The sequence below is a fragment of the Crinia signifera genome, chromosome 2 (genome assembly GCF_055691185.1).
Source record: "Crinia signifera chromosome 2, ASM5569118v1, whole genome shotgun sequence".
In the NCBI taxonomy this organism is placed as follows: Eukaryota; Metazoa; Chordata; class Amphibia; order Anura; family Myobatrachidae; genus Crinia; species Crinia signifera.
In genome coordinates this window covers 152,195,384-152,208,625 of record NC_139218.1, presented here as the reverse complement: position 1 = coordinate 152,208,625, position 13,242 = coordinate 152,195,384, and the positions used below count along the sequence as shown (strand labels likewise).

General features: G+C 41.7%; 1 protein-coding gene across 5 annotated transcripts in view; it reads left to right on the top strand.

Annotated features, from left to right (window-relative positions):
• ANKS1A (ankyrin repeat and sterile alpha motif domain containing 1A) overlaps window positions 1–13,242 on the top strand; it is a 145,849-nt gene that overhangs the window by 69,449 nt on the left and 63,158 nt on the right. For all 5 annotated transcript variants that reach the window (XR_014470387.1, XR_014470385.1, XR_014470388.1 and 2 more), the window contains 2 exons: window positions 2,873–2,948; window positions 4,943–5,044. Coding sequence is in view for 1 of the 5 variants with exons in the window: in XM_083173136.1 (XP_083029262.1) it covers window positions 2,873–2,948; window positions 4,943–5,044 (178 nt within the window). In the remaining 4 variants the exon portion in view is untranslated. The remainder of the gene's footprint in view (window positions 1–2,872; window positions 2,949–4,942; window positions 5,045–13,242) is intronic.

Sequence of the window (13,242 nt, the reverse complement as noted above, 5' to 3'; positions counted from 1 at the left end):
TCAAGAAGGATCGTAATATGGACACATCTTTTTGGATTGCCTCTAAACACATCAAAGCTGCTGTACTTAAGCATTGGCGTATTGTGCAAACGGACTACACTATTTGTAGCTTTTGTCAGAAAACTCCCCCTTTTTTTTTTTGCTACAAAAGGAGTAATAACCTCAAGGTTACTATAGCCAATTCTGATATTGGACCAATTAAGAACTCTACTTGGCTGCAACCCATAAATGGGGTCTTCAGACGCCGGGGCTGTGTCAGCTACCTATACTTCTGCTTGGGAGTCAAGTTTGTGGATCCCAAAAAAGGTACTGCACATACTGTAACATTCGATACAACCTCGGCTATGATAGTCGTTTCATCATTTGTCATTGTTTGTCTGTGCAAGCAAATTTATTTTGGCAAGATGATTAGTCTTTTGAACAAACATGTTGCATTACATCGTTGGTCTATCAAAAAAGCCATGACTACGATAGACTCTAATACTCCACCTGTTGTACAACACTTTGCCTCCTGCAGACATACAGTACTATGCGTGATTTTCGCTTTATGCTCATTGATCACATTCCCCTACTTAGGAGGAGAGGGATCACATTAGGTCTTTGCAACAAAAGTAATATAACAAAATGGAGGGAAAGTGGGAAATAGAGGAGTTTACTGCTGCACAGGCTGCACTCTATATTATATCACAATGAGTATATATACCATATCAGAAAATATGTTGAAAAATCCACAATATTATGTCTGTGATACAGGTGTATCAATCACTCTGGTGGAGGTGCTCCCCTGAGAGTATAATAACTAGAGACAGGATTATATGCACCATAAAAAAGCTTGAAATATGCATGAAAAATACTTCAAATATGCATGAAAAGTGTTAAAATATGCTACATTAAATAATAAAAAAAGTCATTTTTAACTTATTTATTTAAAAATCAGAATACAATTAGTTGCAAATAAACCTCAAAAATAGGCCCACAGCATCTGCAGATGTCTAGTGTTGTGCATAGGATTTTTTTTCTTCCTGGCTGCTACAGCAGACTGCAGCGTCCTAGGCTCTTCTGGCATTAACTACAGGGACCATCATCTGCAGCGCAGATGGATCAAATGTCAGCATAGCTTGTGAGGGCGGCGCAGTGGAAGGCTTCCTTCCTGCACCACATACTCATTGTGACACAGCATTTCCTCCGTGCTGCGTGATGTCACAACCCTTCTGCCCGCCTCCTCTGCTGCAGAAGTCTGTCTCTTGATGTAAAGTCCCAGGCCAGGGGCATGCGCTTCGTAATGGCATCCCCCCCCCCCCCGACTGACTTTTATCAACATGGATTGGCAGCCTAGAGCAGTGTCAGACATATTGTACATCCAAGGTTCCCCACACTGCGCACATATAGCCCCAGCCTGCACACTCTACCACTAGCTGGCCAGCAGCAGCAGGGCAAAGCAGTGCTGTGACTCGCGGGTGGGATGGGGGCAGGGCCTAAAATATGCACCATCACTAGATTTTAGGTAAAATATGCAATAACCAGTGAGAATGGGGAAAATATGTAAATGCAAATGCATATAATCCTGTCTCTAATTATAACATAAGAAGTAAAAAAGAAAGAAAAGAACTCTTTGTGGGGCATGCTTATGTAATGTTAAAGTGTATAAGACTTCTCTTTTATTAATAGATAGAATGATTAAAATACTTAATGAAGTCAGTTATCGGTGGTGTTATATTTATATAAGAGTGAGTACACGCTTTTCAGTAGTATATACTTACAATTTATATGTACAATATTGTCCTTTATGTTTTCAGGAGTACGCAGTATAAATATAACCCCTTCAGGAAGCGTGGTGTGAAATTTCTTCAGATTACAGTATCTCAACAAATTAACAGCTAGAATGCAAAGGTCTGCAATGCTGTAATTGCGGCAAAAGGAGCATTTTTTGCCAAAAGCATAGTTTGAAGGACAAAAATTATTTCAAATAAAAAACATTATTTCTTACAATGCCAATGTCTTGACTATATGTTCTATTCATCTTGCAATTCATTTGATAAATAAGTCAGTTTTCATGCAAAACATGAAATTGTCTTGGTGACCCCAAACTTTTGAACGGTGTATATGTAATCTGACTTCCTTTGTATGTAACATATACTGTATATCCTATGCAGCTGTAGCACTGTTTTTTTGAGGCAGTCTAAATTACATCTTTCCTCCTTCTTTGTGACACTTAACATTTTTTTCCTCACTGCAATTCAACTTTGTTTTCTTTCGATCTTTGTTTATTTAATTCTAATTGTTCATGTTAGAAATGGGTGAGATCCGTGTTCAGGTGCAGTGTAAACGGGTGAGCAGAGTCTTCAGACCCAGGACCCGTTTACATCTATGGGGGAGCCCATACCTGCTGACCGCAGCGCACTGAGATTGGAAGAGGCGGCATGCAGGCTCTGCTGTAATATGCAGACAGCAGAGAAGCTGGGGAGGAGGTGAATTAATGCCTGTGTGTGGCATCCATTCACTTCAGACAGAGGCTGGAATGACCACCCATGGAGGCTAGGGACAGCATTTCCAGGTGCTGGGCTTGCCCCCCATTGTGTCGTTGGCATTGCGGTGGTCCCTGCTGGCAGATTTCCCAATGCTTGGAGACTGTCCTCTCCAAGCACCGATTCAGGACCTGCCACCACTGAGGTATGGGGAACGGCAGTGGAAAAGGGTTCAAAAGCCGGGTAGGAGTGGGGTCTAAAAATCTGGGTGTGGCCCGGCTTTTTATCATAAAAGGGTTATTGTGCTAGTTTTTCATGTTCTTGATAAGGATGTTTAAGCATATTAATTGAGTCATAGCTTTTTTCTTCTGGTCATCAAGTCTTTTTTCCTGTATATTTCTTTTCAGACCGAAAAAGGAAGTGCTTTACATGAAGCTGCCCTGTTTGGGAAGACTGATGTGGTACAGATGCTCCTAGATGCAGGTGATTTATATGAAACCCTGTCCGCATGGAACTTTAACTGTGCATGTTTTTCAGATTATACAGCTGGAGTACAGATGTGTTAATTGCCTAGGTGGTACTAATTATTCCTGGGGATAACCTGAAAACACACATAATGCATGAAGGCTGAGTTTGTGAAACATTGTGTGGTTCCCAACCTGGGGTACTTGAGTGTACACTGCAGACTGGTTGGGGGTACTTGAAATAATATTGGACAAAAAAGAAGCAGAAGTCTCCCATTGCCGTGGAGACGAACCACGTAGTGTCACTTCCGGTTCCTTCAGCATTTCCTTGTGCTTTTGTACAACCATAATCCACTGGGAACTACGAATGTTACCATCAGACATTAGTGATCGTTTTTGTTAACAGGAACCCTGGAGACAGTACACAGCCATACACTGCATCTCTGCTACTCATTAATAGGCTCACTTCCAATTCACTCTTAAGTACTGTGGATATTTTAAATATAATATAGTCAGTCAGGAAGTATGAGGGGCTGGCTAGCGTGCGGCCAGGTAAGGAGGGTTAGGTTTAGGCCCTATTTACGGAATTTATGGATAGACTGCGGGGAGGGGAAGGTTAGGTTAAGGCACTTCCAAGGCAGGTTCAGGGTGCATACTACATGATTGTACATGATCTGACTAGATTGTTTATAAATGAAGCATGGATCGCTCCGTGTGAACTGTATGCCCCAAGTGACGGCAATACGTGGTCCCATGCTCTGTATTTCCTGCTAAGATCTCAGGGTTTTGCCTATTGTCATAGGCAAAATGCTGCTTTGCAAGGATTGCTCAGCAGACATCGTAGGTGTGCAGCAATGTGTGTTTAAGCATGTGGCTCAGCACCAGCTCCCCCATCATCCCGTGTTTACGGGGCTTTAGACTGCAAGGCTGGGGGATTCCATTTATGCAGCAGAGTATGAAGGCTAGGTTTAGACAATAGCTGGGAGGGTTAGGGATAGGCTGTGTGGAAGGAAGGGTTAGAATTAGGAGCCTTAAAGGGTAAATTATTTGTGCAGTCCCCAACCATAAAATATTTAATGATCTTCCCATTTTACTATTTACTTTTCCCTCGTGTTTGTCTGAACCTGCGGGAGCATGCCGGCATAGTCAACCAGCTTCCCGCAGGCCTACGGCTCTGTTTCTGCAGCCCCAGTGCCCAACACCAGCATGTAATAATAATCACCACAATGAAACCGCTGTGCGGGAACAGGTAGTGTCACAGCCCAAAAGTACAGCCACATGCACTGGGACAATACTATATTTCCCCGGGCAGCGTCAATGGTGCTGCTTGTTTCAGCACTGCTGCTTCAGTGCGGTGATTATTAGGCTGTCCTGCACTGCCAGGAGCCGGCCTTTCTGCCATCCACTCCACTGCTGCAGTTACATCTGCCCAGGAGCCGTGTCCATCTTGCGACATTTGCTGCTTGACCAATCCACACAGAGCATGTTCTTATAAAGTGAGTCCCCATCAGTATTTGTAGGTAAAATGTGTGTATTTGTATATGCCCATTTCTATTTTTTAAATCACTACTCTGATATTTTGCGAACGCTGCAATGGCAACGGTACCATAATTTTAGTGGTCAACAACTCCCCCAATTTTGTAAAGAGTAAACCTTACATTCAATTCCAAACCTGTATTTAGCAGTCAAGGAGCAGGATTACCAAATAAACTTGGTTCCCGACCTAGCTGTCATTTTTCAGGAGAAGCAGTTTTGATAGTAACCCCTATGTTTATTAGCATCCACTCAACATTATATATTTATATATCATAATGGTAAATTCTTGGAAAATCCATTTAGAGCAAATTAGTTAAGTACAGTTATTCTGTCAGTTGACAAATTGTTATTAATGCATCTTTCTATTTCTCTTTTTACTAATTATTTTAGATTCTATTGTACATAAGACAATTTAAAGAATGCAAGGTTAGATGTGTAGGGACTTGCTGTTTACTTGTTCACATTCCTCCATTACAGGAATTGATGTCAGCATCACAGACCACAAAGGAATGACAGCGCTGGACATCGTACAGGAGGTTCCTTCACAAAAAAGCCAACAGATAGCATCTCTAATACAGGGTAAATTTCTGGCATGTCCTTATTATGAGATTATGAATCTTTTAGTTGAAGTCTGTTGTAAGTCTGAATAGAGAACGCTGGGTGTCATCTGATACAGGCAAACATAATGTGGATGGAAAGGTCCCACGCTGCGCAGTCGGTCCCTCGTCGGCACTTTCCTTCAATGGTACAGGGTGTCCGCGGTGTCAATAATACTGGCGTGGTCTGTAGGTGGTGCTGGCGCACACTGGGTGGTGCCTGTTGTGTGCTCCCTTACAGCCGGGCTGCGGGTGCTGACAGGCGGCTGTAAGCAGTGCTGCAGGGCGCCGGAGCTCAGACACAGCGTGCACGAACTCCCGGGGCACCAAGTGATGACGTCACCAGGAGCGAACAGCGCTGTGGAGCTCCGGTTGCTATGCAAGCGGTGATGAAGCCTTTGGGTTGCCCGATGTTACAGGGGGTGCCTGTCAGTCGGCTGGTCTCAGTGTCACCGACTGGGATTGCACAGCGCAGCACACTGGATGTTGTGAAGACTGGTAAGTGTCCGTGTCCTTCTGGGTGCTGGACTGGAATGTATGATGCCTCCAAACTCTTTACATTTTAAATGGTTCACTGCAATAGGAATGGTACTTAAACGGTATTTAAAACGGTAATCTGCTGCAGTGGGAATGCTAATACCGTTTTAAATACCGTTTAAAAATACCAGTACTTAAAACGGGTCTGCAGTGGGAAAGCAGCATAATTGGACAGGTGCCATATCAAGAGCAATGTAGCTGGAACAGATAAAGCAGTGGGGGCACTGTTATTTCCCCATTGGCACTGTGGCTGAATTTGACCTAGCCTCTGAGCAATGATTTTTGCATTTTGCTATAAAAGGCAATTTATTTTTTGTACTAAGTACTGTAAGATGCATTTAGGGCATGGGTCCTCAAACTGCGGCCCTCCAGATGTTGTGAAACTACAAATTCCAGCATGCCTTGCTGCAGATTTGCTTTAAGGGAGTGTTAAAACTGTGGCAAGGCATGCTGGGATTTGTAGTTTCACAACATCTGGAGGGCCGCAGTTTGAGGACCCATGATTTAGGGTGATAGGCTGAATACAGTGGGTGGTATAGACCCCTGACGATCCACCAGACTCTACATCAGTGGGGTGTAACTAAACTTTGGGGGTCCTCAAACTGTAAGCACCATATAATCTAGCTTACTACCCTGGGGCATCCCTCTTAAACCACATATGTCCTCTGCTGCTGAATTAAAGCACTTGAGGTGAGTATACCAGTGAGACTAAGTGTTTCCAGCCTTTTTAATGGATACCTAATCATTCCACTCAGCCGTTTTTCAGAGTGAGATGTAAAAGCAAGTTGAACTTTTTGTTTTGTTCCCTGCAAATTGCATTTCTCTTCCATGCGTGTGTGCGCCATTTGGTAAGTTGCTTTTTTCCAAAGTACAGTGTTTTAAAAGGTAGGCAGCAGCGCTATGCGTAAAATATAATATGTGTTTAGAATGGACACCTTTAACCCCTTCACGACATTGCCTTTTAAGGTAATTTTTTTTTTTTTTTTAATTTTCCGGCTATATAGACACATGAGGGCTTTTTTTTTGCGGGACAAGTTGTACTTTCTAATGGTACCATTTACTATACCGTATAATATTCTGGGGAATCAGGAAATAATTCAATGTGGGGTAAAAAGAAAAAAAAACGCAATTCCACAATTTTGCGCTGGTTACGTTTTTTTTGGAGTTCATAGTTCGTTTAAAATGATGGGTTATCTTTATTCTATGGGTCGTTACGATTCCGGTGATACCAAACTTCTATAGTTTTCGTTACGTTTTACGACTAAAAAAAAAAATAGAATATGTTACGGTTTTTCGAATTTGCGTCGCGTCGCCATGTTCTGCGGCTTATAACTTTTTTATTTTTCCACCTACGGACCTGGGTGAGGGCTCATTTTTTGCGGGCTGAAGTGTACTTTTTAATTAATACCATTATGGGATATGGGCGACTTTCTGATCTCTTTTAGCTATTTTTTTTTTGGGTAGGCGATGCGACCAAAAAACGTAGTTTTGGCGTTGGGGATTATTTTCCGCTTACGCCTTTAACCGTGCGGGGTAACTAATGTTATATTTTAATAGATCGGACTTTTAGGAACGCGGCGATACCAAATATGTTTATTTTTTTTTTTTATTTGGGAAATGGGGAAAGGGGGGTGATTTGAACTTTTAATATTTTTTTTTTTTTTTTTTATTTTTAAACTTTATTTTTTTTTTTTTTTTTTACTTTTACTACAAGGCCCCCTAGTGTACTTGACCACTAGGGGGCGCGATCGCCTGTACTAGGTTCAGCCATAGAGCTCTATGGCTGAACGTAGTGATTTTATGCACTTCCTATTACACCTGAGGCAGGATGTAATAGGTATGCATACACGGACAGCACAGGGGTCTACATTAGACCCCTGGCTACCATGGCAACCGATCGGCACCCTCCGATCGCGCTGCGGGGGGCCCCGATCAGCGCCGGAGGGGGGCGCCCCCCCTCCAATCAGCTATTTAAGCACTGCGGGCGCTTTGCCCGCGGTGCTTAAAGGGTTAAACGGCCACGATCGGCGAACTCGCCGCTCGTGGCCGTGAGAGCAGGGACCTGGCTGTAATATACAGCCATTACCTGCTCTCTATCAAGCCAGCTCACTCCGTGAGCTGGCTTGATTCCCCCGCAACCGACATATGACGTATATATACGTCATATGTCGTGAAGGGGTTAAAAAATTATTTGGGTTAAAAACAAATGTTTACACTCCTTGTGGAGGATTTTTTTTTTTTTTTGATGGATCCCCTTGGAGAGAGCGAATGAAACCCTATCTGTCCCTATCTTACCAGAGCCAGTGTAGATGGTACTTCAGAAAGCCGTCGTCTCTGATCGCCGTGCCCGCATGCTGCAGTTGGAATACAGCAGTCGGAGGTGGTGCCGATCTCCATGGCAGCTACGGAGTGAAGTGGCTTCCGTATGCGGCAGAGTCAGTGATGTAGCCGATTGTTTTGGGAGATGGCGCTAGTCTCCGTAGCAGCTGTGGAGAGAAGCCGCTTCTGATGTTTGGCTAACTGGGGTTTCTGTGTGTGGCGGGTTAGATGGTATACCAGCGTTGTTCCAGTGCAGACTTTGGGATAGTGTATTTGGACCATGATTCGCTCCAATATGTTTCATGCCCGCAGGCACTTTTTCAAGGATGCGGAAATAGTAAATTTTTATTTTATTTATTAACAAGAACTTAATTTCAAACATGAAACTCATGACAGGAAGTCAGATAAAACCAGCGGGAACCTCATGTTGTGGAATTCTGGATTTCATTAGATGCCACTATAATATATTAATATGATAGATGTTATTGTAAAAAAAAAAAAAAAAAAAGTAATGTGTATATACAGGTTTAGTATCCCTTATCCGAATATCCGTTATCCGAATTATTCCGAAAACCATACACTCCAGAAAGTGAAAAAATATTTTTTTGTTTTTGCTAAAAACTTACTGGGGACATCTGTAACAGCACTACTGAGGACATGATATGTAACTGCCACTAAATATGTGCAAGAAAATGATTGCATGGCATTCAAATTCAGTGCCTGAGATAGTACACAAATTTTGTTTCATGGTTTTAAACCTTGTTTATTGAACAAATAAAATATATTTCTGTGTATTTCATGTGGTTGATGTGTGTTATACAACATAAATGCAAGATACTTCAAATTACATAATTTTAAATATTCAAATATTCAGAAATATGGAATAATCCATTATCCAAGATTCTTTTGGTCCCAAACATTTTGGATAAGGGATACATAACCTGTATGAGGAAAAGTTATTTATAAAAATGCATTTAAATTTATACGTTTAGGCTACAAGGGGGAAAGAGTCTTGAATTCAAATATCCATCTTGTTTCAGTTGTTTGAACTTTTTGTATTATAGTGAATTTTAGTTCAGTGGGATCTTTATGTGCTTCTAAAAAGTGATAGGAGACACTGTGCGTTATTAAACCTCTTTTTATGTTGTAAACATGTTCAGCTAATCTAATTTTGGCTTTTCTTCTTGTCTGTTCAACGTATTGCATTTTTGCAAGGACATTACAATAAATAGATTATGCCCTTGATTTCACAAGTAATTTGATCTTTAAATATTTGTATTCCTTGTTGGTTATATTTGAACTGAATGTTTTAATTACCTTGGTAGTTTTTTTATTCAGTTTACAAGCTTTGCAGAAAAAGCAATAATGAAAGCCTCCATTATTCTTTTGAACCTTTGTGTATGTAAGTTGAGGTTAGTTAGTTCCTATTGTTTCATATGTTTTGCTTTCTTATATTTGATTCAAGGTTGATCTTCAATTAGTGGTCTTAAGGTATCGTCAAGTTTTAAGATATGCCAGTTATTTTTACCAAATTTTCAATTATTTTGGTACTTGTTTCCTAGCACGGTGCCACCGATTTTAATTGTATGCAATCGGGTTGCAAAAATCGGGTCAATTGCATCGCATGCAACCAAATTGCATGCGATGCGATTAACCTGACCGACCCGATTTTTTACATTGGAACCAATGTTAAATGGTCCCTGAGACCCGATTTTACATTGGCCCCAATATTAAATGCCCCCCAGACCCCATTTTTCATTGCATGCCCCCCCATTGTTAACGACACGCCACGATCAATGTGAACCTGAAGCGTGGCGAGCGGCGGTACGCGTCCTCCGACCTTTCATACCTCCACTATCCATGTCAGCGTGGAGTTGATTCTATATAGGTTGGCGAGGGCAGCGAGCCACCGAGCCCGAAGTGTGGCGAGCTCATGCGCATTACTTCAGACGTATTACACGTCCCCTCTAGGGGCTCGCCACCTTTTGGGCTTGGTGGCTCGCTGCGCTCGCCCCGCTATATAAAATCAACTCCACGCCGACGTGGATAGTGGGGGTATGAAAAGGTCGGAGGACGCGTACCGCTGCGCTCGCCACGCTTCGGGTTGGTGTTCATCGTGGGGTGGCGTTAACAAGGGGGGGGGGGGGGGCATTTGACATAGAAATTACCCATCAGGGTGGGTATACAATCAAAAATTGGGTATGGGGGGCAATTTAACATTGGTTCCTATGTAAAATCGGGTCCATCGCATTGGAAACATTGTATGCCATTATAATGGCATACAATGGACCCGATTTTACATAGGAATTTAACATTACATACAATGCTTACAATGTAAAATCGGGTCGGTCGCGTCGGTCGCATCACATTCCATTATAATGGCATGCGATGGACCCGATTTTACATTTATTGAGAAACCTCAAAAAAAGCCCAAAAATCGGGTCCGTCGGGTCCCATCGCATACCTTAAGTTAAGGTATGCGATGGGACCCGATGGGCGCCGTGCTTGGAAACAAGTACCATTATTTCTGAATTACTGTTGTATTGTGTTATAAATTAAATTGGAAGATCATTATTGGATTGTATTTTGGGTTTATATGTGAGTAGGTCTTTTCTGTTTAGCTGATCCACTTCAGCTAATTGATTTTTTTTTTTTTTTTTGTTTCATTGTACCCCTTTTCCACAAAGTTGTTCAACATTTTTGTAGTTTTTTCTCTAAGTGTGGTATTGGTATATTTTCTCTTTTTATTTTCTGAACTGTCCACTAGGGATGTTTTTAATCCATTGTTTGTGATAGTTGCTGGAAGAGTGAAGCATATGGTTTCCGTTTACTTCTTTTAAATGGGTTCTAGTATTTACTTTATTAGTAATGAACATTTCTAAATCCAAATAAATTGCTTCGGTTTTGCTTGTAACTGTGGTGAATTCCAAATTTAGATGATTTTGACATTTTGTGAATTCTAATAGTTTGTTCTCAGACCCTCTTCAGACAAAGAATACATTGTCTATATATCGATACCAGAGTATTAGATCTTCTTTGATGGTGGTGTTATTCCAAATTAAGTCTTGTTCCCATTTAGCCATGTACAAATTGGCTTAACTAGAGGCTAGTGGTGTCCCCATTAATGTTCCACATTTTTGTATGTAAAAATGATCATTATGTCAAAAATAGTTGTGTGATAAAATATGTTCTATAACTATGTAGAGCATCTATATGGTCAAGTCAACATACTATTATCCGTTTCTACAGTTTTTGACACCTTTGCAGCCTCTGCTTCCCAGTTTAGTCATGTGGTATTGGAGGGTCTCAGCACTTTCCCACCCAGGATAGGAGCTCTGGGACGTCCCCACTGTAAAATCTTTATTCCAGTGTCCCCTGCTGGATGAAGGAGAAAACAGGATTTGATACTCACCATTAAATCCATTTCTCCAAATCCACAGGGGACAGTGGACTCCCATCTGGCGCTGTTCTTCCTATCTGGGTGATGGGTGTTTTTCTGCGGTTCTGCTTTTGCTCAGTTTCCATGTCATTGTTCTGTTTACACATGATTGTGTTAAGTTTATGTGCCTCAGTTTACAAAGACTGAATTGGGGAGGGGGGGAGGGGGGGGGGGTGGTGACAAACTACTCAAATTATTTAGTGCCAGCTCCCAGTTACTTCACTTCTATACCCACTGTACAGTCTACATTCCAGTGTCTCCTGTGGGTTCTGAGAAATGAATTTAATGGTGACTACCAAAATCCTGTTTTCATACAGTCCTTATTACTGATTTTTCTTTACCAGGTCTAGTTGGTAGAGACAAGGAAAGCTGATACCAGACCCATACTATTTCACATATGGCAATACAATAAACATCATTTTACATTTTTAAGCCAGATAAATGTATAATAGTTTTATAGTAATGATTAGGCTTATCCCAGATGATATGGAACCATTAATAATGCACTCCAATATCCAAAATCCTCTGCCTAAAAGGCAGAATAAATTAGCAGCACCCAAAGCTTGAGGTTAGAAAAGGGCTTGATTCACATCAACTCCTTTAGGGAAAACATAACTTGAGTGAAAAGGATATCAGGTGACAGGGCATACACATGGCTAAGTATGCAGCAAAATTGTCTGCTTACCGAATGCTGAAACACCACCCTGCCTAACTGCCACTGCACCACTGAACCCTCTGTACCATGCGAGGGGATTTGTTCGCTAACCACCCCAGGCAGGCATCGGCCCACCTGCATTCCCATGGGCACGCCCAGAATTTTCATGGGAATGCTCATAGAATGCTGGGCGTTCCCATGGTCCAGCCCCTTTTCCACCCCCGGCTCTCCCATCCTGCAATGAGTGGCCCAGTGAGTGTGTCACTCGCCAAAACCTTTCGGTGCCGGGGTTTGCACATGCACAGACATCACGCAGAGTTATCCTGAAGCAGCCCCTAATGGTGCATCTCAGCATAGATTTTCTAATAGAATGTTTGTAGCTCTGTGACACCAATAGTATTTAATGTTCAGCAGCTAGAATTAAAGTATTATAGGATAAAAAACAATTCCATGTGTCTTCTTACAGATAACCATAGTGATTTGCATATACAAGAACCTTCACATTTTTTATTTTGCTATAGTGTGGAGTGACTCACTGGATCCATAATAATGCTAGCATTAATTAAGGGTAATCATATGTGGTTCTGGACATAAACTCAACTTTGGTGACTGTAGGAAGGAAATGCAGTAGTACTGGACAAAGGGCCTTATTCAGACCATGATTGCTGCTGAGCGAATTTGTAGAGGTCTGCGATCAGATAGTCGCCGCCCAGACAGAGTGAAGTCCCGCTATGTGCAAATATGCGAATGTCTTGCAAAAATATCGCCAATATATCCAATAATTTTTCCAGTCTGTGCAAGTGTGCATAACGCTGACCCTTGCACAACTCTGCAACAGACAGTCTGATCGACACCTGTCAATCAAGTTGTGAGGGAACTGACAAAAATGTAACCATTGATAATCGATCACCTTGCAAATCCGCGCAACATCGAAGCCAAGTTCATTTGTAGTTTGATTTCTGGATATTGTGTAAGCTTAAAGGACTTGTGAGCACAGCATCTAAAAATGCCGTTGCTAGTTAGATAATTTCATTAATACTGGGCTTTAATTTGTGCATGACAGAATAAGTGTGCATGACAGAATGAGTGTGCATTCTACCAGCTTGGTGTTTTCAATTCATTGACAAGGCAGATAGTCCTATTTGGTGCACACCTTCACAAAATTCAACAGATTTATTTATTTATTTATTAAAAGTTTCTTATATAGCGCAGCAGATTCCGTAGCACTTCG